The sequence below is a fragment of the Pristiophorus japonicus genome, chromosome 1, assembly GCF_044704955.1.
Source record: "Pristiophorus japonicus isolate sPriJap1 chromosome 1, sPriJap1.hap1, whole genome shotgun sequence".
NCBI lineage: Eukaryota > Metazoa > Chordata > Chondrichthyes > Pristiophoridae > Pristiophorus > Pristiophorus japonicus.
Genome location: NC_091977.1, coordinates 234,461,654 through 234,488,739, shown reverse-complemented (window position 1 = coordinate 234,488,739; position 27,086 = coordinate 234,461,654). Strand labels below are relative to the sequence as shown.

The window sequence follows — 27,086 nt, the reverse complement described above, 5'->3', positions numbered from 1 at the left end:
GCCACTGACTCCATCCCTCTCCCCAACTTCTGTCTGAGGCTGAACCAAACTGTTCGCAACCTTGGTGTCATATTTCACCCTGAAATGAGCTTTCGACCACATATCCGCAGCATAACTAAGAGCACCTATTTCCACCTCCATAACATTGCCCGTCACCACCCTTGCCTCAGCTCATCTGCTGCTGAAGCCCTCATCCATGCCTTTGTTACCTCTAGACTTGTCTATTCCAATGCACTCCTGGCTGGCCTCCCACATTCCATCCTAGTAAACTAGAGGTGATCCAAAACTCGCACCAATCCCGCTCACCCATCACCCCTGTGCTCACTGATCTACATTGGCTTCCGGTTAAGCAACGCCTCGATTTCAAAATTCTCGACCTTATTTTCAAATCCCTCCATGGCCTCGCCCCTCCCTATCTCTGTAATCTCTACCTCGCTTTCCTCCTTCAAGACGCTCCTTAAAACATACCTCTTTAACCAAGCTTTTGGTCACCTCCGCTAATGTCTACTTATGAGGCTCGGTGTCAAATTTCTATTGCATAATACACCTATGAAGTGCCTTGGGACGTTTCACTACGTTAAAGGCACTATATAAATACAAATTGTGGTTGTTGTTGTTGAAGTAGTGCTTCCTGACATCACCTTTGAATGGCCGAGCTATCTATTTAAGGTTATGCCCCCTTGTTCTGGAAATATTTTCTCTCTATATACCCTATCAACTCGTTTAATCATCTTAAACCACTCAATTACATCATCCCTTAGTCTTCTATAGTCAAGGGGATACAAGCCTAGTCTATTTTCTATATAGAACTGCCACTGATATTTGGGTCGAAGTGTAGCCTGGATAGAATAGAGTCACTATCTATGGTTAGCCTATGCAACCTGTCCTCATAATTGAACCCTTTCAGTCTCGGTATTGTTCTGGTGGATCTGCACTGCACCCCCTCCAAGGCCAATAGATCTTCCCTGGGATGACCAGGGTTACTCTGGCTACAGCTGTAAACTTGGTTCCTGTTTTGCTTTGCTCAGTCTGTAGCTGTGTTCCCATCAGTGGTGTTCGGGCAGTTTGAGTTCAGTATTTGTCAAACAAAGCCTGCGTGTTAACTGTGACATTATCCTTCTGTTTCTTGGCAACCGTACAGTTGCGCTCTTGGGACACTGTCACAGTGCCAGGATGGAGTCACCAGCAGTAAAAGTCAGTTTTCTGTTAAAATGTCACCATTTTTTTCCCCCAGTGCCCACGCAGGAAATAAAATATCAGGAGGTCACAATCTTGCAAAATAAAATTCTCCCTTTCACTTCTGAAAGGAGCAATGACCAGGGTCATTGGTTTTGGCTGAGAAATGAAGCAGAGTGCTACTGAACTGCACAGCCCTTCCAGCGATAATGGAGCTTCACTCAGGCTCTGTGGCTTGACGTTACGAGCGAGTGAGCAGACAGTCTGGCACTAGATTTACGTTCTATCATACATGCACAAGAAGGAGGCGTGTCAGCCTCATGATACTTCTGTTGCATGCCAACTGGGCAGAATGGAGTGGAAGCATTGGCAGGGTGCCAGACATGGCTCAGTGGGTAGCACACTTGCCTCTGAGTCAGAAGGATGTGGGTTCAAGTCCCACTCCAGAGACTTGAGAACCAAAACCACGTTGACACTCCAGTGAAGAGCTGAGGGAGTGCTGCACTATCGGAAGTGCCGTCTTTCGATGAGATGTTAAACCGAGGCCCTGCCTGTCCACTCAGGTGGATGTAGAAGATCTCATGGCACTATTTCAATATTGAATCCCTCAGCCAACATCGCTAAAACAGATCATCTGGTCATTAATCACATTGCTGTTTGTGGGAGCTTGCTGTGTGCAAATTGGCTGGATGACTACACTTCAAAAAATAACTTTATTTGGCTAGCAAGTGCTTTAGGATGTCCTGAGGTTATAAAGCCGCTATATAAATGCAAATTCTCTCCCTCTGATGTTCTTCTGCCCATTAAAGTCAGAAGTTAGCTCAACTCATGCCTTGTAACAGAGGCAAAAGAGACAATTTTAACTTAAAATGCCTGTCGGGAAACTAACGATGTCAGGTGCAACGCTGGCTTTTCACCTCCGCCCGATTTTACTCTCCACCTGATATGCCCTCCCTCAGCACTGCACTGGATTATGTGTTCAGGTCTACTGGAGGGGGCTTGAACCCACGACCTTCTGACTCAGAGGTGAGAGTGCTACCCACTCAGCCACGGCTGACGTCTGTTTAGTGCAGTGCTATGTCCTAGTCTACAATTAATATTAATAACACACATCAAACAATAATCATAAACATTGGCTACCATCTCTGGATTGTGTCACAGAAGTGAATATGCAATGTAGACTCATAGGCTGACAAAATCCCTTTGTTTACAATATTTATTGATCCTTTCACTGCATAAATAGAACACCTACTAATACTGACCAGTCTGCTTTTAGAAACCACTGTTTTAGGTTATACAGCAAGTCCCCATTTTGTATAGTATTGTATCATGATTAACTATGGGGCTGTGCTCTATTTAAGAGGTAAAGAAAACTAAAGTACAAAGTACTGTATCACAAAACCCTGTTCATTAGGTGGAAATAAGGAAAATCTCTCAAGTACCACATTAAAGAATTCCGCACCTTAACATCTGAGTTGCTCATGTTCAATGAAATTGCAGTGTATGTAATACACATTAACACAGCCAAGAAGATTTAAGACGCTTGGCTTTCTCCAGAGCTCAGTGCTGTTATTCTAATTGTGTACTGACCTCTGGTGGCTGCAGTGAAAAACTACTCACGACAAAAAACATTTGAGGCCCTGAGCCCCTTAAAGTCTCAAAGTGCCAAGTAACCAGCCCCCAATCATTGCCAATCCAAAAATAAAATATTTGATCAATGTGCAAAAATAATGCTTCAGTTCTTCATTGTCAATGTTCTTGCTCATCAGTACCACGCAAGACATGAAAGAAAGGAAGGACTTGCAATTGCAAAATGCCTTGCACAACCTCGGGACGTCCCTTTATTAGCTCTATAGCCAATGAAGTTAAAATTATAAAGGATAGAGTAAATAAGTAGAAACTGTTTCCACTGGCAGGAGGGTCAGAAACCAGAGGACACAGATTTAAGGTAATTGGCAAAAGAACCAGAGAGGGAGATGAGGAGAATTTTTTTTTACACAGAGAGTTGTGATGATCTGGAACGCACTGTCTGTAAGGGTGGTGGGAGCAGATTCAATAGTAACTTTCAAAAGGGAAATTGGATAAATACTTGAAGGGGAATAAATTGCAGGGCTATGGAGAAAGGGCAGAGGACTGGGACTAATTGGATAGATTATTCAAAGAGCCGGCACAGGCATGATGGGCCGAATGGCCTCCTCTGTGCAGTACAGTATCATTCTATGAAGTATAGTCACTGTTGTAATGTTGGTTGGGCCAATGCATCCTCTGGTGGCCATCTATAATATGACACTTTTTCCTAGCTTTGGGATGTTGTCAATGCCTGAAGTACTTTTGAAGTGTAGTCACTGTTGTCATGTAGGAGACCATGTGGCATGTACGCAATGCGCGTGGTTTGGCTATGTCCTAGAGGTACCCTTAGAGCCACCGAGTCAGAAGGTCATGGGTTCAAGTCCCACTCCAGAGACTTGAGCACAAAAATCTAGGCTGACACTCCCAGTGCAGTACTGAGCGAGTGCTACACTGTCGGAGGCACCGTCTTTTGGATGAGACATTAAGCCGAGACTCTACCTGCTCTCTCAGGTGGATGTAAAGGATCCAATGGCAATTTATCGAAGAAGAGCAGGGGAGTTCTCCCTAGTGTCCTGGCCAATATTTACCCCTCAACCTGCGTCACTAAAACAGTGAAACGCATTGGAATGTCCTGTGGTCATGAAAGGTGCTATATAAATGCAAGTTCTTTCTTTTATTTTTTCTCCTTGATGAAACTATCTCATAAAATGCGCACATCCTGGCTTGTAGTTCTCAGTCTCTTAAAACCCTATCATATCTGATGGCAGGTCACACCTGGAACATTAGTCTGTCTCTTTTCAAACCTGAAATTAAAAACAGAAAATGCTGGAAGCACTCAGCAAGTCAATTCAACATCTACGGAGAAAGGAACAAAGTTAACGTTTCAGGTCAATGACCTTTCAACAACAACTTGCATTTATATAGCGCCTTTAACATAGTAAAATGTCCCAAGGCACTTCGCAGGAGCGTTACCAAAAAAAATTGACACCAAGCCACATAAAGAAATTTTAGGGCAGATGGCAAAAAGGTAGGTTTTATGGAGAGAGGAGGAGAGGTTTAGGGAGGGAATTCCAGAGCTTAGGGCCTAGGCAGCTGAAGACACAGCCACCAAAGGTGGAGCGATTAAAATCGGGGATGCACAAGAGGCCAGAATTGGAGGAGCGCAGAAATCTTGGAGGGTTGTGGTGCTGGAGGAGGTTACAGAGATGGGGAGGGGGCATGGAGCGATCAAATATTCTTGACATTCTCACCTAATGTGGAAATTTGAAATCACCAGGAAAATGCACACTTCATAGTTTTAACATATTTGTCACAGCTTGGAACACCAAACTGCTCGTTCTGAAATGGCCAATTCCCTCCTTGGAGTTGAACACCAGGAATAAATGTCATCTTAGGACAGAAATCCAAATGGGGTTAGTTCCTTTTGCCAAGCCAGAGATAAGATTTTTTTAAATTTTGATGAGATTCTGATAAAGATCGGGTGCCTCTTGGGCACAAATCTTGTGCCTTGCAAGAGGAATGCAATTAATACAATAAGGCGCTCAATTACATTTTCATTTTGCTTTCCTTTAATTTAGTTAGCCTTAATAACAGACAATAAAAGTGCTTTAAATTGAATTGAAGAATATGCAGTGGACTAGACATCATGTTTACGGCAGCATTAACACATTCCGATTGTCAGCGTGGTTGCTCACCAGTGAGAATTTCAGAATAAGCTGTTCCTCGGAGTAACTGTGTGAGAACAATTTATTGAAGAGATAGATTGTGCTTTCCTTGGCTGGAATTTTGGCATTGCTAGGTTTGACTTTATCACTGATTTCTGTGAAGAGATGGATACTTCAGGAGCTTGTGTCTGAATCTGTCCAGTTTGTCCTTATGACTGTAGTGGTATGTGCATGTGGTTCCACAGCAGTTTCTGTCTGTGGTGCCAGATGAGCCTTGATCTCATTAAATGGCGGAACTGGCTCAAGGCCTACTCATGACCTACTTTTGTTCCTGCGTTCCTATGATTTATGTGTGTGTGTGCTTCCAGAGTAGTGACTACTCCCTGCAGTAGCGAGTTCCACATTCTCGTCACTCTCACGGGAAAGTGCACTGTGTTGTTCAAGGCCTGGATGTTCCCCAAATTTCCTGTTGCTGGCATTCAGCTGGGAAGCGGGAGTGGAAACAAGAGCTCAGCTCCTGGCCCAAAGATTGTGCTGAGGAGGGAAGACAATGAACATAAGAACATAAGAAATAGGAGCAGGAGTAGGCCATTTGGCCCCTCGACCCTGCTCTGCCATTCAGTAAGATCATGGCTGATCTGATCTTGGCCTCAACTCCACTTTTCTGCCCACTCCCCATAACCCTTGACTCCCTTATTGTTCAAACTTCTTCGGATTACTCCCAGATCACTCTCAGATCCTCCAGTCTGAGGAACATCCTGGGCTAAGTCCTACTGCCAACTTATTGCAGTGTCCCTGCATTAATTCACCCTGGGGATGGATGTACAGGAAGGTGATGAGGTGAGAGGGCCGAAATGCCCCCTGTCACTCCTTGTTGACGTTAAAGCGCTGGGCTATCTGCTACAGATAACTTCAGGGTTGCCATCTCTCCAGGATTGCCCTGGCACCTCCAGGAATTAAAGGTTCATCTCTGGGACACTGCAGCAAGCAACACCCGGGAGAAAAATCGTAGTGACATTAAAAAATGCGTGTGTTTTTCTCATTTTCTTTGAAAACATTTACAAAATTATTGGAGGTGGGTTGGGGGGAGAAAATGATTGGACGATTCTTGACTGTCAAACAATCAGGTAACCAAGAGTATTCTCTTTACAGTGGCCATGAGATGGACATGTCGGGCGACCAATGACGGGAGTGTGGGGACGGGGCCGTTGGGGTTGGGAGGTCATGTGACAAAACCACATGGAATACATCCAACCAGAGTTAGCAATGCTAAGTAACATCTGTTTAAGAATGTCCATGCAGTGCACTGCAGTGAGGCAAGGGCTGGGGCGGTGGACATCATAGTGCCTTCGGACACGGATGGAAAACTGGGGGTTTCGGTCATACACCCCACCTGATTGGAGCGTTCCTCAGGTGCAGTGATGAGGAAAATCATCTCTAAGTTCTGAAGAAAATACTTTTTTTTTCAAACCTACCCCATTGAACAAAGTAGGTAAATGGCATAGATGTATTTAAGGGGAAGCTAGATAAACACAAGCACGATGGGCCAAATGACCTCCTTCTGTACCGTAAATTTCTATGATTCTATATTTCGATGACTTTTGTTCTGATATTAGCCTGATATTAGAATTTCTTGTAACCATGGTGGTTTAGAGTGAATTCTAAAAGCTCACATCCTCCGGAACCAGTGGCTCTCAAATTTTCATGGTCTTCCACCTATTTATCATTTATACTTCCTGCCATTGGTTGCGTGTTGATGAGGCATTCGAAGAACGGCAGATATTATAGTGAGCTCTTCTCGTTGCAGGGAAAATTGAGAAATCCAGCCCAGTGTCGCCCACAACAGAAGGCCCGGCACCCTCTCCACAGCCCGAGGCCACGCCTGCGGAACAGGAAGCTTCAGGACAGGGCCGTTCCCGCGGTCTGATGGAGACGTTGCTGGAAGACTACGAGATACAGAAAGTTAAACGGCGAGAGAGACGGGATGAGCCCAATGTAAGCAGTTGTGTTTTGTGCCAACAATACTGAAAGTTAAGATGGTTATATTGTCCATTCAGTAAACAAAATGCTGATATTTGCCATGAACCCCAGTGCCTTTGGAAGGATTAGCTCACCTCCCCTCAGCATTCTCTAGAAAAGAGAGGAGACCTGATAGAGGCCTGAAAAATTATGAAGGGGTTTGATAGGGTAAACGTAGAGAGGATTTTTCCACATGGGGGAGTCCAAAACTAAAGATCATAAATGTAAGATAATCACTAATAAATCCGATAAGGAATTCAAGAGAAACTTCTTTATCCAGAGAGTGGTTAGAATGTGGAACTCGCTACTATGTGGGAGTGGATGGGGCGAAGGGCATAGATGCATTTAAGGGGAAGTTGGATAAACACATGAGGGAGTAAGGAAGGAAGGTTATTCTGATCGGGTGATATGCAATAGGGTGGGAGGAGGTTTTTGTGGAGCATGGACCTGTTGGCCCAAATGGCCTGTTTCAGTGCTGTAAATTCTAATGTTCTATGTAGACTGTTCCTTAACACCTTTGATGCGAGAAGAAGGCTAAAGCAGACTAGAGTAGTTTCACTCACAGTGTTCCCTGACCAATGTCTCCTCTACCAATGGTGCTGGGCATATCTGCTGTGAACACTGTCGGCAGCATGGCAGTGGGTTATCTATGACTGAGACGGCCTCACAGACACAAATGTAAACAGCCAATGAGAGTCTTTGTTTGCAAACATCAAAACTTTAACCCTCATGATGTTATATGAAATAGATATGTATGGTAATTCCCCCCTTCCACCAGCACCTCCAGGATTGCCCTGGAGTCTCCAGGAATTGAACATTAATCTCCAGGGAGCTGCGAGCAAACCCAGGAGAAAAAACATAGGGGGATAAAAAAAACAGTGATGTTTTCATTTTCTTTCTTTATTAGTTAGAAGAATATTAGAGATGGGGAAGAAGGGCTGTTGGATCGGGAAGGGTGGTTGTGATGAAACCTCCAGGGAAAGGCCCAACCAGAGTTTGTATCCCTACCACCACTCCCAAGTAAGACTTGCCCTCAATGCCCTGGATGAGGAAAAGGAAAAGCCAGCTCTTGATCACTGTCCAGCGATTCCAGCTGTTTCTGTGTGCATGTTGGGCGTGGAGAGAATCAGACCCAGCTGTGTTATCCCCCACTTCAGCTGCATGGATGAACGGCTCACTGACATTCATCATCGCAGTATCTAGACTGACACATGGAGGTTAGCTTTCATCCTAGGTGTTCCCAGGTCAGAACTTCCTGAGCCAGGGGTGCTAAAGACACAGATTTAGCCCGTGATAATCAACTACTTGTGAAAGGTCCTGGTGGGGAGCTGATGCCCAGGGAACCAAATCCTAACATGAGGCAGCACCTTCAGGAGAAGAGAAGATTGCGGAACAGGGAGAATGAGCACTATAGTATTCAATCCAAAGAATTTAGTGACATCACGAATTGAATGTCACGGGTAATTGTGAACAGACTTTCACTAAGGCCCAAATTGCTTTACTGTAAATGGCATAGAGGACGGCAGCTAATGGCTTCTAGATTAACATTCTGCATTCATGTTTTAGAAGTGCTTCTGTAAAGGATAAGCTAACAACTCAATGTGTCTCATTGTATATCTCCAATGTGTGTCTTTTCATACTGTACTGCATGATAAATGCATTGCTTCACAACGGTTCAAACATTGCTGTAACCTTGTCGAAATTTCACTTCCATAGTTTCTCAGCCAGCTTTGCATGTTGGAAGTGAAACTAATGTTGTATATGGTAATAATAATACAGTAACATTCTCCTGGGCACATTCCATAATCTAACTCCCACCACCATATCCCCGTAATTAACCCTCCCTGTAAAACAGATCCCCCACCCAAATCCTATCGAATGACCCTACCTGTGAAAACCTCTCAAACTCCATAATCTGATCTTCCCTGTAGAAGTAACCCCCACCCAATTCCCATAACATGGCCCTTTCTGGACAATCTTCCCAACAGCATAAATTGGCCTTCATGTAAATCCCTACCCCACCAAGACAACCTCTGTAAGATAACCCTCCCTGAAAATCCTCCACCACCCAAATCCCATGGCATAACCCTCCCTGCAAACCCTTCCCCAACAATTGTATAACCCTGTAAGCACTTGCCCTTAAAAAAACCCTGTTGTATGAACCTCTGTGTAAACTCTTCCTTGCCTTGAGCCTATAATTCCACTCAGTTCCACTAAATGTACTAACGCAGTACTAAATGCATAATGTTTTTGCATTTTTTGTCACTATCTCGAGAGTCACTAACAATACCTTTTCCTCTTTGTCAGTACGCCAGTATTGTATCCTCTAACATGATCACTTCAGAGGTACCCAGTAAATTGCTTGTTGTCAGCCATCTGTATCCAGCATGCATGACTTGCATGTTAACATATGTTTGATATATTTTACGAGAGCAGAGGTGTAGTTTGTTGACTAATTGGGTGATTCAAGTCTTTGGAGCAGAATGCAATGTGCCTCCAGTATAGAATTACTATACATAGATTTTACAGAATAGAAACAGGCCACTTGGCCCAACAGGTCCATACCGGTGTGGTCTATGCTCCACACAAGCCTCCTCCCACCCCTCCTCATCTCGCCCTATCAGCATATCCTTCTATTCCTTTCTCCCGCATGTGTTTATCTAGATTCCCCTTAAATGTATCTATGCTATTTGCCTCAACCACTCCATGTGGTAGTGAGTTCCACATTCTATCACTCTCTGGGTAAAGAAATTTTTCCTAAATTCCCTATTAGATTTATTAGTGACCATCTTATATTTATGGCCCAGCGTTTTGGTCTCGCCCACAAGTGGAAATATCGTTTTGTCCTCCGTATCAAACCCTTTCATAATCTTAAAGATCTCTATTAGATCATCCCTTTTTCTATCTTTTCTAAAGAAAGAGTCCCTGCCTGTTCAATCTATATGAGAGGTATAACCTCTTGGTTCTGGTATTGAGCCACATAAAGAGATATTAGGACATGATCAAAAGCTTGATCAAAGAGGTAGGTTTTAAGGAGCGACTTAAAGAAGGAGAAAGGTGCAGAAAGGTTTAGTGATGGAATTCCAGATCCTCGGCAGCTGAAGGCACGGCGGTCAATGGTGGAGCAAAGGAAATCGGAGATGCACAAGAGACCAAAATTAGAGGAGCGCAGAGATCTCGGAGAGTTGTAGGTCTGGAGAAGGTTACAGAGATGGGGTGGGGCGAGGCCATGGAGGGATTTGAAAATAAGGATGAGAATTTCAGACTGGATGCCAATGTAGATCAGCAAGCACAGGTGTAATGGGAGAATGGGTCTTGCTGCGATTTAGGACATGGGCAGCAGAGTTTTGATTAAGTTTAATTTACGGAGGTCGGTAGGTGGGAAGCTAGCCAGGATAGCACTGTAATAGTAGAGTCTGAAGATAACAAAGGCATGAATGAAGGTTTCAGCAGCAGATGGGCTGAAGCAGGGGCAGAAACAGGCAATGTTACAGAGGTGGAAGTAGGCTGTCTTGGTGATGGAGCTGATATGTGGTCAGAAGGATGTGGCATCCCGGGGTCAAATAGGACGCTGCGATTGCGAACAGTCCGGTTCAGCCTTAGACAGTGGCCAGGGAGGGAATGGAGTCAGTTATTCGGGAACAGAGTTTATGGCACGGACTGAAGACAATGGCTTCGGTCTTTGCAATATTTAATTGGAGGAAATTTCAGCTCATCCAATACTGGATGTCGGACAAGCAGCGTGCAAATCAGTTTCAAAAATAGATTCAGAGAGAAGTTCCTTCTTCTCTGCATCAACAACCTGTTTTTTTAACCGGCCTGGCTGGGATAGTTTTTTTTTATATATGTAGGTATTTATATATCAAAAAGCAATTGTGGGCCCGTCAGAACTACACCTTTGCTCTAGTTCCTGGAGAGGACTGTGTACTTGGATTTGTTTGTCTCAGCCGTGGTCCTCGTGAAGACGCATGAATTGTAAAGGCCTATCAAGTGCCATTTGGTCATTTACCCGTGTTTTCTTATTTCTTAATGAAAGGTGCTGGGTTTGCAAAGTGCTCATGCTTATTGAGAGGTGCAGTGGTTACTCAAACTCTTGACAGGAGTCGCTGAAGACCAGCTAAGTTGAAGCAAGTTTGAATTGACAAATATTTTGGTGAAAATGAGCCCACAGCTCCCACTTATGACCACAAAGAGAAAGAACTTTATGTTGTGCTTATTTTATGCAGCAAACAATCATTGGAAAACATCAAGTTAAATTATAACAGTAAAACTAATTAAAGCCACTTACACCAAGGTCTGTTTGCTTATATAAAGCACTGCTGTAACCTGATAAAGGAGAGTATTATTTTTCAATAGCAGAGGAGATATACTAGAATTGTACCCGGGGAGAGGAACTTTGGAGAGACTAGAGAAGCTGGGATTGTTCTCCATGGAGCAGAGAAGGTTAAGGGGAGATTTAATAGAGGAGTTCCAAATTATGAGAGGTTTTGATAGCGTAGATAGGGTGAAACTGTATCTTCTGGCAGAAGGGTAACCAGAGAACACAGATTTAAGGTAATTGGCAAAAGAACCAGAGAGGTGAGGAGGAGAATTATTTTTATGCAGCGAGTTGTTCTGATCTGGAACGCACGGCCTGAAAGGGTGGTGGGAGCAGATTCATTAATAACTTTCAAAAGGGAATTGGATAAATACTTGAAGGGGAAAAAATTGCAGGGCTGTGAGGAAAGAGCAGGGGAGTGGGACTAATTCGATTGCTCTTTTAAAGAGCCAGCACAGGCATGGAGGGCCAAATGGGCTCCTTCTGTGCTGTATGATTTTATGATTCTATAAAGCATTCACCTCCTGTTACAGGAAGAGTCCATGGGTTTAACATCCTCATAATTTTCCTTTCACATGGCACAAAACTGTTGCAGCAATAAGGGCAGTATTGATAAGGAAACCACAAGTGATAGTGATAATAAACTTCATAAACCTCAGAAGAAAGAATAAAACGAAAGAAAGACTTGCATTTATATAGTGCCTTTCACGACCACCGGACGTCTCAAAGCACTTTACAGCCAATTAAGTACTTTTGTCGTGTCGACACTATTGTAATGTGGGAATCGCAGCAGCCAATTTGTGCACAGCAAGCTCCCACAAACAGCAATGTGATAATGACCAGATAATCTTTTGTTATTTTGATTGAGAGATAAATATTGGTCATAATGGGGAAGGGTTTGGTAGAAGAAAGATGATTTAAAATCAAGTATGATTGCGATTGTGTTCGAGACTTTGAACATATTGAGGGCTTTTGAAGGCTGCCAAGCATTGCAGTTTCACACTTGTGTTCTATGCTGTGTTCTGAAGCTCAGGTGTGTCTAATCATTGAAATGTAATTGCAACTACCCTGTATTTGTTTTTTGACAAAAGACTAGATAGTTCAGTACTAAAGTGCAAATAAAAGTGTGCTGTATCCTAGGCCTAATAGGAATCAGTGTTATGTCTTGTCACTGACTGAGGTGGCCATGGTACAATGATGGCCAATCCATTCCGTTAGGGATGCCAACACTTGTTGGATGTATTCCTGGAGGGTTTGTCACATGACCTCTCACCGCCAACTGTCCCGTCCAGTAGAAATCTTTTTTCCCCCATCTCCAGTATTTTTAAACTAATAAATCAAGGGCTGGATTTTCGTTTGGATTGTGCCTTTCGTCTGGAAATGCTTACTGCCCCGGCGGCCAATTTCCAGCGCCCCGGCGGGAAATTTGGTGTCGGTTTTGTGGCGGCGCTGAGCACTACCACCCAGGAGCAGCATGCCGGTGTGCAACGCCCCCGGTATTGTCCCGATCTCACAATTTGTTTCACGCTGACCCCGTGGCGCCCCATAGCCAACCCGCCAGAGAAAGCTAGCGATCAGAGCTGTACCGGCGGCGGTGAGGGAAGGAATGACTGCATGAGGTAAGTGCGATTCTTTTTTTTTTGTTTTATTTTGGCGCTTTATCTTTATTTGGGGTGAACAATATATTGGGAATGTTTTTTGGGTCGATTTTTTTTCCAGGGAGGCCTCCCTAAGGGTGCTCCAAAGACGGCTCTTTAGCAACGGATTTTCAGTTGCTCACCCGGCCTAGCGCCCTAAGAGACGTGTGGAACGCTTCCCTTAGCGCTCCTCTCCACTCTCAGGACGCAGCAAGTGAATTTGTTGGCTGCCGGCGCAAACCATTTCCCGGCGCAAAATTTACCACCCCACCGCCATTAGTGCCCTAAGAAGCCTCCAACCGAAAATCCAGCTCCAAGTGTTCAAAGAATATCTTTAAAAAAAAACCACACAATTTTTAATGCCCCGATGATTTTTCTCCTGGGTTGCTTGCAACAGTGTCCAGGAGATTGATTCCTGGATGCTCCAGGACAAACCTAGAGAGTTGGCAACTCTACATTCCATGGATTGTCCGCTACTGTTTTCTCAACAACTTTTTTTTTTGAAACTTCTTTGGTAAGTCTTGTGCGAATATTATATATAAAATTTAAAGTACATTGGTTACAGGTTTCAAGGGTATAGCACAATCTCAAATACTGCTCATAACCCAGTCCTGCAACTTCTAAGTCCTCAACCCTGCTTCACCAATTCAGAGTGTTTCTATCACAAACTACAATTATACACTTTGTAATAAATAATTTTTACCATTGAAGAGTTTACTAAATCTCTTTTAACATGATGGTGTGGTACACCACACTGACATGCCCCATCTGCTGTGCCTAGGGTTGCCAACCCTCCAGGATTGCCCTGGAGTCTCCAGCAATTAAAGATTAATCTGGACATTGCTGCAAGCACACCCGAGCAAAAAAATCACGGGCGTTAAGAAAAATTGTGTTTATAAAACATTTTCTTTGGACACTTTTGTTTACTAGTTTATAAACAGATTGGACATGGGAGAAAAAAGCTGTTTGATTGACAGTCAAGAATCATTCAATCGAGTAACGAAAAGTCTGTTCACATCCTGATTGGCCATGGAAGGTGGTATATCATGAAGATGGACGTGTCGGGTGACCAATGGCAGGAGTGTGGGGATGGGGTGGTTGGAGGCAGGTGGCCATTGATGAAACCTCCAGGAATATGACCAACCAGAGCTGGCAACCCAAGCTGTACCACACAGTTAGTGTTCACATGTTTGCTCACACAATTTCCTAAGAGCAAGTTACAAACCTCAGTTGTGCCATAAGAGAGCCAACACACTAAGCTCAGATCCTTTTCCTCCCCAACCCCATTACCTCCCAGGTCACCGCAGGTCGCACAGCAATGAGATCAGGAGCTGCTTTGGAATAAAGGTCATGTGCCTGTCCTCCAAGCCAAGAGAGGGTGTGGGGCCTTAGGATTGTGGGAGAAAATAAAATACAGGTTAAAAAATTGGCAGAATATAAATTAAAGAATAAATAAATGCAGGACTAAGTAGGGACCAAATAAAATTTAAACTAGAGCACAAAATTTAGGCTGACACTCCAATGCAGTACTGAGTGAGTGCTGCACTGTCAGACGTGCTCTTAAATCAAGGTCCCCTCTGCTCTCTCAGGTGGATGTAAAAGATACCACAATACTATTTCACAGAAGAGCAGGAGAGATCTGGCTAATATTTATCCCTCAACCAACATCACTAAAATCAGATTATCAGCGCTGTGGTTGACTCTTAACTGCCCTCTGAAATGGCCTAGCCCACCACACGGACTGCAGCGGTTCAAGAAGGTGGCTCACCACCACCTTCCCAAGGCAATTAGGGATGGGCAATAAATGCTGGCATTTCCAGCGACGCCTGCATCCCATGATTGAACAAAGAATAAAAATGATCACATTGCTGATCATGGGGCCTTGCTGTGTGCAAATTGGCTGTCGTGTTTCCTACATTACAACAGTGACTACACTTCAAAAAGTATTTAATTGGCTGTAAAGTGCTTTGGGACGTCCTGAGGTTGTGAAAGGTGCTATATAAATGCAAGTTATTTCTTTGTGAATTGAGAGGCCAATGCGGAAGTGCACTGGAGTACCCTACTAACCAAGCAGATATGGTGACTGCAGCAGAGAGAACTGAGAAAGAATAAAAATAACAACTAGACTATAGCAAACCTGACAGAAATGTACTGTGCATAACTTCTGTAGTTATTTTATCCAGATCATGAGGAGGTTTGAGAGCAAATCTGTTGAAAAAAATGTTTTCTAAAGTTCCTTTGAATATATTTGTGTTCTCCATTTAAGTAAAGAAGGAAGCTGTAAGACTTTCTGCTATTGTAATGTTGCACTATTTTACGTGGCACAGATGGAGTAATCAGCTTCACCACAGATGGGGAAACCCGGGAAAGTGAGTTTGCAAAAGGCAACGGTTCAAGTATTGATTAGTTGATCCACAACGGTTTCTCATTGGTTACAAATCTCTGTAACCGTTGCACTCTCTTTCTGCTTCCTTTTTAACTCGCCTAATCGATCTCCATCATTTTTGATAACCCCGCCTCATGCCCAGGTCTGGTGGCGGGGCAGCCCATCGCTGGCAACTGAGGCAGTGCCAAGGCAACACTTAACGAGCTGACATTCCACGTGCTTCCTGACTTGTGCGCCTCATTAACAACAGAATCATCTCTCCCAGGCCGTAGGAGTCTCAAGAATAACCCCCAGAGTGACGTGTTCAGACAGCAATAGCGAGATGTTCACTGATCTGTTGCGTGTGGGTTATTCTATGTATACTCCTGTGACCCTGCGCTGTACCCCATACACTTAACGATTTTAGCATCAGTGAACTACAAGGTTGAGAAGTTGTGTGCATTAATTACCATCAAACAAACTTGGGGTACAAAATCTTAGTATCTTGTGGCTATGTCCAGTTCTGTGCTGCATTGTCAATGCATTTTTTTGACATCCTGGCAAAATCCACAGCCACCATTGCCAGCACTAAGCGACCTGAGTGCTAATACTTTGAATTACTGTGATTCTGAAATTATCTGCTGTGTCCTCCATATGGTAAGGTGCTATACTTTGGCAGTTTACAGTAGCATTACTTCACACCTGCCTTTACACCGGGGCTAAAAGGGTGCAATTATGAGGGCAGGTTACATAGTCTAGACGTGTATTCCCTCGGGTATAGAAGATTAGGGGGTATTTAAGATGATTAAAGGATTTGATAGGGTATATAGAAAGAAACTATTTCCTCTGGTGGGGGGAGACTAAAACAAGGGTTCATAAAATTACAGTCATTCAGGAAGCACTTCTTCACACAAAGGGTAGTCGAAATCTGGAACCCTCTCTCAAAAAGCGGTTGAGACTGGAGGTCAACTGAATAGTTCAAAACTAAGATTAATAGATTTTTGTTCAGGTTATGGAACCAAGGCAATGGAGTTGAGACACAGATCAGCCACAATCTAATTGAATGGTGGAACAGGCTCGATGGGCTGAATCGCCTCCTCCTGTTCCTATCAATTAAAGAGCAACAGTGGCAGAGACTTGGGAAACGATCACATGCTAGTCCTCATGGTAGAGGAAAGAGATGTGATGCAAGGAGAGTGCGAGAAACTATGGGGGAGAAATTCATTATCGCCCCGCGATAATTATTAAACATTTGAAAAGTTGCCGCCAGGCACTAACGATTTCAAGCTTTAAAAAAATTTGTTGTTTGCGCCCCAAGAATGAAGTAGAGCGCTAAATCAAGTTCTCCACTTCCTTCGTGGAGAGCTAACGGCAGCAGGTGGGCGTAGACTTCAGCAGCTCTGCACACTGGGCCGTGCAGCACTTCCACGTTCAAAGGCTCCTTCCCTCCCTTAATGGGAACGATCAATGCTGCAGGCTCTGCAAAATAAAAAGTACCTACTTGGACCACCAAGACAGCCGTGCTCCTGCGTGACCAGTCTGGCACACCAGCAGAGTGCCAGGCTGATCAATCGCGGGCAGGATCCCAAGAAAAAACTGGAACAAGAAAAGTAAGGTTTTTTTTTTAAACTTACCTTAGCCACCTTACCTTTAACCATCAGCCCGGCACTGCTGCAAGGGGTGGAAGTCAATTTCAGGTCCGGGCCGATGCGTACAGTGATGACATCAGGATCTCCGGGTGAAGGAATTCGGGGCGCAACGCTGTAGCACCGCCGCAAAACTCCTGCCGAATATGGCGGGAGTCGATGTCAGCATCGTGCCTGGTCACAAAGCCATTTGCGCCCTTACGGGAGGCGCAGAGACACCTAATGTTGCCCGCATATGGTTAAAATGGGACCACAGAGGGGGTCTGGCTAGCACACCAGCTCACCATCCTGACCTTACATTTATTGGATGGAATTCAGTCAGATCCACGAGCATGATAGTCTCCTGTGTCTATGCAGGCTATATCATATGGGATATGGGTTTAGAGCAAGGCTCAAGCCAGCCCTTGGTAGTTAAAGGCCCACCACGCAAACATCCCCTTAATTTGACAGAAATTTCAAGACAGAAATGCCATAAAGATAGCTGGTGCAGATAATGGGAAATGTTGCACAAGTGCAGTGGGGGATGCTTTTTCTAAGGAACATAAGAACAGGAAGAGGCCATTCAGCCCATCAAACTTGTTCCATTATGCATGACTGATCTGTGTCTTAACTCAATTTCCCACCTAGGTTCCGTAACCCTTAATACTCTTACCTTACAACTGAGGCTGGACTTAAAGCACATTGTTGGTGCAAGGGCGAAGAGCTTTAGGACATAGGAAGAGGACATTTACTCGGAGTAGCTTTACTCTGAATCTGGCCCATGTTATACCTGTCCTGGGAGGCTTTGATGCTAGAATTGCATCCCACAAAAGGCAACAAAAAAACAATTATCAGCATGTTTTCTTCCAATTTATTTATCATATTTCAAACTTAGAGAAGGAGCTGTGTTTTTTTTTCCTGAAGCAAAAACATAAAAATTAAACATGGGTTTTGAAGTGCCTTGGGACAAACCAAGGACATTAATAAGGTAATCAATGCAAACTCTTTCTTACTTTTGCCCGTCAAGTATTGCTTCTTTCTCTATTTACCGTGTGGAGATAAGAGCGGATACTCACTAGCAGAGTCACAGTCAGCACAAGGTAAGAAGGTGGCTAGTGGGCAAAAGGAGCAACAATTATTTGAAATAAAGTAGCTTGCTCCATGTATGTTGTTGCCTGGTGCTGTGGATTTGTACCCCCAAGTGCTCCATCTCATAAACTACTGTTTGTTTATATATATAAGAAATAGATGATGCAAATTCTCTCTTAGTTTACCTAGGCTGGGTTTGAACATGAATATCCAGTGTCAGCTGTGCTTGACACACCATTTGACATAATCTCGTCCTTTACGAAAGTGTGCCTCCGTTTTAAAAAAATGCATTCAAAATATTTCCTCCAAATAACTGAATGTGATGGGAAGCTTTTGGACAGGCTTGAAAGTGTACGTGTTTGTGTGTGCAAGAGATGTTTTTAATTGTTTATCAATCATAATGTCATATCTGTCCAGTCAATTCACTGTTTATAGTGACCGACATTCAGTTGTGTCATGATTTAAAAGAGTAAAATGTCCATGTTGAGACTACAAGCTCCAGACTCCCTCTTCTGCACTGGAACTGCTCACAAGAGGAAGTTTGGAATACAGTTTCAACATGGAGGAAGATATCAATCCAGCCTAGGTGAGCTTTAGTTTCTACCTTTTATTTATAAAGCCACTTCCTTCTCAAAGTGACTCTCCCAGTTGAGTGACTAACAACAAAGATTTGGAATGTGAACAGCTACCCAGTTCCTCATTTAGAACATTGTGCTTGCGAGTTAGAAGCGAGTCCCAAAAAACGGAGTAAGGAGGCTTTACTCTGTGTAAGCAGCTTACACAATGCCCCTGATTGTATTGGAATAAAGGTCAAGTTGAGACTGAACCGGTCACTGCCACGGTAATGACACCTTTGCAGCTGGTCCACTTATTGGTGTAAAATCCACTACTTAGTTCCCTAATCCGTCAGTAGAAGTCAATTAATGTTCACAATTCAAGCACTTTTAAAACTATCCAGACTCGTGACAGCAGGGGGAAAAAAAGAGATATTGTTTGGATTTCGCACGCCAGAGAACACATTTTAAAAATGCTGCCGAATAGCTCAAGAGTTACCACAAGAATCTAAATCTGAATTGATACATGAGTTTATATTAAATTTATGTTTCCAACCCCCCCCCCCCTCTCCCCCACTCCAGATCTCAAATCTCTTGGGTTTATTCAGTTGAACGATTCGGTAGGTGGCAAAGCAACAATATAAAAATAAAAACAGGAAAAGCACAGCCGACTGGTCAGCACCTGAAAGATCAATGTTTAAACTGTCATGACCGAGGATCACACCTAAAACACTAACCCATCTCTCTTTCAGGTGCTAATGGGCATGTGTTGTCCAGTGCTTTGCTGTTTTTATTTCAGATTCCTAGCATTCTGTTTTCCTGTTTTAGCTATATCAAATGAAAAGGAGGAATGATCCCAGGAAGATTACTTACGATGTAGACTTAGGGGGCATTCACCTTTCGAAGAGCAAGGTCTTAATAAAGAAGTTGCACGGGGCGGGTAGAGTTACCTGTTAGCACGATACGGGAATTCACTTTGAAGAAAGATATTTTCCTTTCAAAACGTTTGATGATCTTTTGATTTCCTTTTCTTACTTTTCCTTTTCGCTCACTTCTGTTGGGGTTTGCGACTCTTCTAGGTCCTTGAGGCTACCAGGGTGACCCGCCGAAAGAGCGCCATGGCTCTGCGCTGGGAGGCTGGCATCTACGCCAACCACGAAGAGAAGCAGTAAATCTTACCATCGCCACGCAAGGAAAAGGTCAAGAATATCTTGGGGTTTTTTTTATGTTGCCAAAGGGCAGGTACAATGCAGCATATTTATTCATACAAAGCCAAGCCGCGCGCTCCGCAGAACAATCTAGAGGCCACCTTTGCCAGCACGATGAAACGGTAAATGAAGAGGAGCCTCTGTATTATCAGATTCAACCCAGATACTGCAAAAAAAAGAAAGACGATGCAATGATTTCCTGACAGTGACTGCAGAACGTGAAGAGCCAATCGCTTGAAAATGTATAAATACTGCTGGCGTCCCTGTATTTTATCCTGCATGGGCTGCGTTTAACTCACAGTGGCTCAGACTTCCAACGGTGTTAGCCTCCTTGTACATAGCCATGGTCAGATCGTAAAACGTTGCATACGCTTTTATTTTCCCTTTTAAGCAAAGCTATCGTTTTTCCTGCCAACCTGGGGAAAAAACGGCTACAGAGATGTGGTCTCGATGTGGTCTTGAAGGATGGCGAAGAGCTTTGTCGCACTGTACTCGGTCAAATTGTCCTGTAAACTGCAGAGTATCAGGCTCCGTTGATTCTTCACTCCCTCTGTGTTGCACATCCTTAGCCTACACCAAATCATTCATGCATCGTCGAAGTTGGCAGCAGCAAAGAAACAGTCCCCCTATTCCAACTGCTAACTCTGCTGGCGGCATACCAAGGATTTGCTTTTATTTTCTTAATTTATTACAGCGAATAGTGTACGCCCTGATTGAGGAACAATTGGACAATCTTGCTACTCGCTGCAGTCAGGGGAGGGGAAGGATAGGGAAGGGGGAGTTTCCTTGCTGGTGGCTGATTGGTAAGGAACCAGAATGCAGGGCAGTTGATATTTTTAAAAATCAACATCAATAATCATATTTTTTCTAGCAGCACACAGCAGCCTAAGTCAGCCAAACCAAAAGGGTTACACTGAGGCATCCGACATTTTTCTAAGGGTAGTCTTTCTTCAGTTGATGCATCAAGATTGTGAATCTTGGGCTCAGTCCATTCTCTGCTTGCCCCATTATTGTTGCAAATGGCTGAGCTGGTTGAAGTGCAGTCATAGTTTGTCTGCATTACATGCAGTTTATTTACCAGCATTAATTCGAGGAATGGGTTGGGGGATGGACCAGGAAACAGCAGAAAATGGGACCAGGATTGAACTGAACAGCACACATCATATATGTGGATACGGTTAATCGACTAGTCCCTGAGGCTTCTGCAGAAACTGTGTTGCATATGCAAATATTCTTTTAGTTTTTGGGGACCCCAGGAGGCACTGAACATAATAGTCAGGTTAACATCGTTAAAAGGACAGGATGACCTGGCATGATAATTGCACGATCGTGTTTCTTACTTTTAGCGGGTAATCATTTGAGACTTACAAAAGAATTGTGGTGTTTCTTCCTGTGCTTTTTATCCATTAAAGATCGTTAGGGGCCGTTGGTTTTACTGAAATGTAGTTCTCTTCTTTCTCTCAATAAAGCGATACTGCACGACAAGACTATTAACCTTCCACGCAGAGTATCACATGCTGCTAGCAGCATTGGGATGACATTGTGCCGGTGCTGTGACTTCATGCTATGCAGTTCCTTGCCTTTTCAGTACCTCATGTGCATGTGTTAGGAGTGTAGATAGAACAATATAAACATAAGCCGCGGGATAACAAAGGAGCAGACTTTGCGACTAGACTAGATATCAGCGTTTGTATTTTGCAGCTTATTATACATTTCTGGGTTTATTTTTTTTTCCCTTTATTTGTGTGTGTGATATGCAAATTGTTCTATGAAAATTGATTCATCAGTAATCCAATGAGCCGCCAGTTTTGATGGACAAATGATAATTATCGGACTGAGTGAGGAGTTAATCTTGCAGATAAAGGGAGGTACTAACCTATCAACATATTTTGTATTCATATATATATATATATATATATGTGTGTGAGTATATTGCGAATTAAGATTATGCTCACGTACCTGTGAGTTTACACAAGCACCTATGATTTCAGTGATGTTTTTCTCATTACCTGATTCTGCATTTTAAGCTGTGTCTTTATCACAGACCTGTGCACGTTGGTTTATTTGCTATTGTTTGACACCAGTAGTGCTAACAGACTGACTGATGATTGACTTCTTGTTCATCTCTAAGCAACCCAAAGCTCTTGTGCTATACGCCCCATTGTTAAATCTAAGTGAACCATTTTTGATATTTTGAATTAGTGAAGGGATAGCAGGGGAAGGTATTTTTTTTTGCTGAACTGTATTTAGCCTCCTGTTCGACACACCAACTCTGGTTAGACATATTTCTGGAAATGTTATCACATGACCTCCCGCTGCCAACTGCCCCACCCCCATACTCCCGCCATTGGTTGCCCGACAGGTCCATCCTCGCGGCGCTCCGCCTTCCCACGGCCAATTGGAAAGCAACATTACCCGATTGGATGAATCTTCACTGTCAGTCAAATAAGCTGCTTTTCACCCCATCTCCAATATTTTTATAACTAATAAACAGAAGTCTTCAAAGAAAATGAAAAAAACACACAATTATTTTTAACACCCCTGTGATTTTTCTTCCGGGTCTTGCTCACAGCAGTGACCTGGAGATTAATCGTTCAATTCCTGGAGACTCCAGGCCAATCCTGGAGAGATGGCAACCCTACCTCTTGTGTGTTCTATGTGGTTCAATCCCTTTCAGGAAGCCCTTCAGCCTAGAGACAAGCAGAGGCATTTTAAGAGGTTGAAATGAAGTTGGGTGGGATGTATGACCTTATTTGGGAGGTTGGAGGGCGGGGTGCGAGGGGGGACAGAAACACCGTCAGCTTGTAATCGTTGGTTGGACGATTTAATGCTATTTAAGCCCCCCACCCCCGCCACATTTTGTTCTGCACACAGGAAACTTGTGGGTGGCATTAAAAAGGAAAGGCAACAAGTCAATACAAAAAAGGAAAGTGTGGCAGTCAAGGTAAGTTAACAGTTCCTCTGTGAGGTTTCCCTTCTCCAATATTTATAGAGTCCTGTTTGCTTCACTTCCCTGATTGAAACCTCTGTGGTTCTGGACTTTACAGATGAGGCCTTCAACTCTTTAAAGAAAGCAGACAGGTGAAAGCTTATTGTTTGGAACCTTGACTAGGGATATGTCTGCATTAACCTTCTCCCTTCAAGGGGCAGGACTCTCGTCTCTTTTTTTTTGCATACCCTTTTGATTAGCTTTTGCCAAACCAGAAGTACTTATACTTCAGTGTGTTTCAACTGATTTTTTTTCTCTCTCTGTGAAAAAGGTTTCTCCACCCAAAATATAATGGCAAATTATGAAAAATGTTGAGCTTTTTTTTTTAAAAAGGAGAGTGCTGAGTTTATGAAAATCGCGCAATTACCAGATTCAGAGGGATGGTCGAGAAGAGAGCTTTAGGGGACTTTACCATGAAGAGCACTGCAACTGAGTGAATCTGTGGCAATGCTAACTTACTCCAGTGGCCTAATAAGAGGGACTATCAGCTAAGGTTTCTGAGCAAGCTGCTCCTGGCTGTTCAAGGTGCATAGTCTGGTTTAAAAGTCCTCAATATGGTGACAGTACCCTTTAAATAGGAAGGTAAGCTCCAATGATTCTGCTAGGATTTCCCTAACCTCACAGGCTAGGATAGATAGAAGGTCAGTACTTCTCAATAGCACACCCTGCTCATTTAGCAGAACTTCCTGAATTTAGCACCAATGTGTATTTTTATCATTTTCAGTTGGAGCGGGAGCTTCCACTCGATGCCTATAGTGCTGCACTGTGCGGGATAAAATAGTATTCCTTTACTACAAGTTGAGATTGTGCTTGCGTACCTGTTAGTGTGCAACGGTGCAGTATTATATTTTCAGTGATATTTTCTCATTGCCACGACCTGATTCTGCATTTTATGCTGTGTCTCCACTATATACGTGTGTTGGTTTAGGATGTAGCACAAAAAATGAAGGCAGTAATGTGTGTTATTTTCAATTTATTAGGGCATTCTGTTGGGTTCTCAATGGTTGACTGAAAATTGTGCAAGTAAGTCTAGCTTTTGGCAGAGAACAATAATGCCATCCTTCCCCTGTGTGAATATATTAAATACATCTACGCCGTAATCTACAGGGCTACGGACCTAGTGCTGGAAGGTGGGATTGACTTTCAACCGGCACAGACACAGTGGGCCAAATGGCCTCCTTCTGTGTCGTAATTTTTCTATGATCTACATCAAGTTACATCGAGTCTACAGCACAGAAACACGGCATTCACCCCAACTGGCCCATGCCAGTGTTTATATTCCACTCGAGCTTCCCACCCCTCTTCATCTCACCCTATCAACATATCCATCTATTCCCTTCTCCCTCATGTGCTTATCTAGCTTCCCCTTAAATGCATCTATACTATTCGCCTCAACCATTCCCTGTGGTAGCGAGTTCCACATTCTCACCACTCCTGAATTCCTTATTGGATTTATTGGTCACTGCCCTAGTTTTGGATTCCCCCACAAGTGGAAACATCTTCTCTTCTTTACATCGACTTGCATTGGGTTTTGCCCAGTCTGCTTTGGGAGGATTCTGCATGTTGCTGTGGGCATTCAAACAGTGGTCACTTTCCTTTTTGTTTGCTGAGAAGTATTTTCTCCCAAAATTCTGCCCCACTATTGAAGAGGATAGACTTTCGGTTTATAGAGTGTTGACGTTCTCAGCTCAAGTTTAAGGAAATCGATCAGCAGAGAAGAGAACAGTCCAGATTCTATCTAAGCTTCTCCTCCCACTGCCAGCATTAGCTGAAAGTAAGCTGGAAATGGTGACTTGCCATACTCAAGAGACGCACCTCTGCTATAGAATTTACTGAACAGAGACAGGCCATTCGGTTCAACAGGTATATGCCGGTGTTTATGCTACACATGAGCCGCCTCCCACCCTTCTTCATCTCACCCTATCAGCATATCGTTCTATTCCTTTCTCTATGGAGTATTACTCTATCCAATGGGCTCTAACATTAATTCTCTGCTCCTGATCCTGAAAGAGAGAAGGATATTGGAGAAGGTTGGTGCAATCACATTTCCCGCTAATAGAAATTGTACTGCTGTGAGTGGGAATTGGGGTCCAGGACAGTAAGCTGTGTGTCCTAACAGGATGCGCGTGTGTTAACGTGCGGACAATGATAGTACAGGATGTGTGATATAATATAGATAATATATGATAACATGGGTGTGAATTAATGTAGATGATATTATAGCACAAGGTGTGGTATATTGGATATGTGTGATAAAGTAGGGTAGGTTATATAATAACATTACAATATATAGTTATACACAGCATCAAATATGCCATAAGGTTTGGGTATATGTTGTAGCAAAAGGTGTAATGATGAATATATCTGCTATAAGGTGTGGTATATTTGACAAGATGTGATTTGTTATGATATAGGATGCATTAAAGTGTAGGATAATTAGAGTATATGTGATAATGTAGGATATATATGATAATGTAGGATATATGTGATAATGTAGGGTATATGTGGTGATGCAGGGTGTGTTATACGGTGTGGTACTGACCATTGAAACAAAATCAGTCTTCAGTCAGTCAACCAGTCAGGTAGGAGTTCAATCAAAATTGCACGACATGTTCTCAATGGCTCATTAACATAACTGATGCAGCAGAATAGTCAGAGCAGTTCAGATTTTTTTGTTGGTAATGCCAAAGTATTGAAACTTTATTTTCTAGATCTGATGTTATGAACTTTTATTATGTAGTTATCCAAACAATGCCTAAACTTTATGGAATTATAAATATATTTTAAAGTGAATATTGGCTCGGTATTTTTGTAAGGAGAGCTCCAATGGAGTATCAAAGATGTATATCACTATGCAGGACTATGTTGCAATAAAACCTGGCTTTGCTTAATTTTTCTCTTGTGTTTATTCAGCCTTATATGTGGACATTCGTTGTGTGGGGAATGTTGTTGCATTTCTTTTGATTGGTTACCTCATAAGAAACAGGGCTGCAGAGTTGGTGGGCCTGGATCTGAATGATGACCAGTGCTCCTTGTTTTAAAACTGTGTCTTGAGGATCTGATACACTGGAGGATTGATTTCACGTGTTCCCTTCCTGCCACATCCTGTCTAGACATCTAGTAGCCTGGCCAGATGTTAGGAATCATAGAATTTGCAGAAGAAATATAGGAACAGGAATAGACCATTCAGCACTTCGAACCTGTTCCACCATTCAATGAGATCAGGGCTGATCTATAACTTAACTCCATCTACCTACCTTGGTTCCATAACCTTTAATCTCCTTCAGTACTGAAGGTGACCATTCAGTCCATCATGTCTATGCAAGTGCTCGGTCTCCAATGGGAGCTATCTACTCCATGCCCCTGCCCTTTCCCATTTGTCTTTTTATATTCTTCCTTTACAAACAAGCAATTCCCTTTTAAACGAGGCTACATCCTCTGCCTCCATAGCTATTTGATGTAAATGGGAATGGAGTAGATATGTTCTAATAATTCTGCATCAAAGCATTTCTTTGAAATTTTCCATTTATTTTTCTAGTGATAGTCCAGAGTTGATGCCCCCTTCTTACTGACTCTCACTGACCAGTGAAAACTGGTCATTATTTACCTACCCAAAATCTTTCATAATCTTAAAAATCCAAGTACTGTCAATGCAAGGTATTTCTCTCTACTTCATTTATGAAAAAAACTACTACCTGTTATGAGAATTTTTTATTAATGTCATTGTGCCACGAAACTTCACTGAAAATACATAGAATTACCTTGAATTTACAGAACAGAAACCAATCATTCAGCCCAACTAGTTTATGCTCCTTACAAGCCTCCTCCCACCCTATTTCATCTCACCCTATCAGCATATCCTTCTATTCCTTTCTCTCTCATATATTATCTAGCATTCCCTTAAATCTGTGCTATTCACCTCAACCACTCTCTGTTCCACATTCTAACTACTCTCTGGTTAAAGAAGGTTTTCTTGATTTCCCTATTGTTTCCTACATTACAACAGTCACCACACTTCAAAAAGTACTTAATTGGCTGTAAATAACTTTGGGACATTCGGTGGTCGTAAGAGGCGGTATATAAATGCAAGTCTTTTTCTTTTATCGGATGTATTAGTGACTATCTTAGTGACTATATTAATGACTATTAAGGCCAAATGGAAACATCTTCTCTGCATCTACCCTTTCAAACCTGAGTATTGAGTGAGTTAATGATTGACAGTCAATCCTGTCCTCACCCGATACCCACGAACGTGCAATTTCCAGCAACGGGCAGCGATGAGTGAAAATTCCGGCAGATTTTCCTTCCTCCCTCCGCCAAGTCCATAGACACTGTAGTGCCTTCACTCAGATCTGTTAATTCAGTGTAAATC

At 43.0% G+C, this 27,086-nt stretch overlaps 1 protein-coding gene across 3 annotated transcripts in view; it reads left to right on the top strand.

Moving 5' to 3' along the window:
- LOC139269252 (A-kinase anchor protein 2-like) overlaps positions 1-25,605 on the top strand; it is a 223,006-nt gene extending 197,401 nt beyond the window's left edge. For all 3 annotated transcript variants that reach the window (XM_070888349.1, XM_070888355.1, XM_070888343.1), the window contains exons 3-4: positions 6,718-6,905; positions 19,597-25,605. In XM_070888349.1, coding sequence (XP_070744450.1) covers positions 6,718-6,905; positions 19,597-19,689 — 281 coding nt within the window. In that variant the 3' untranslated portion in view covers positions 19,690-25,605. The remainder of the gene's footprint in view (positions 1-6,717; positions 6,906-19,596) is intronic.
- Positions 25,606-27,086: the final 1,481 nt, after the last annotated feature.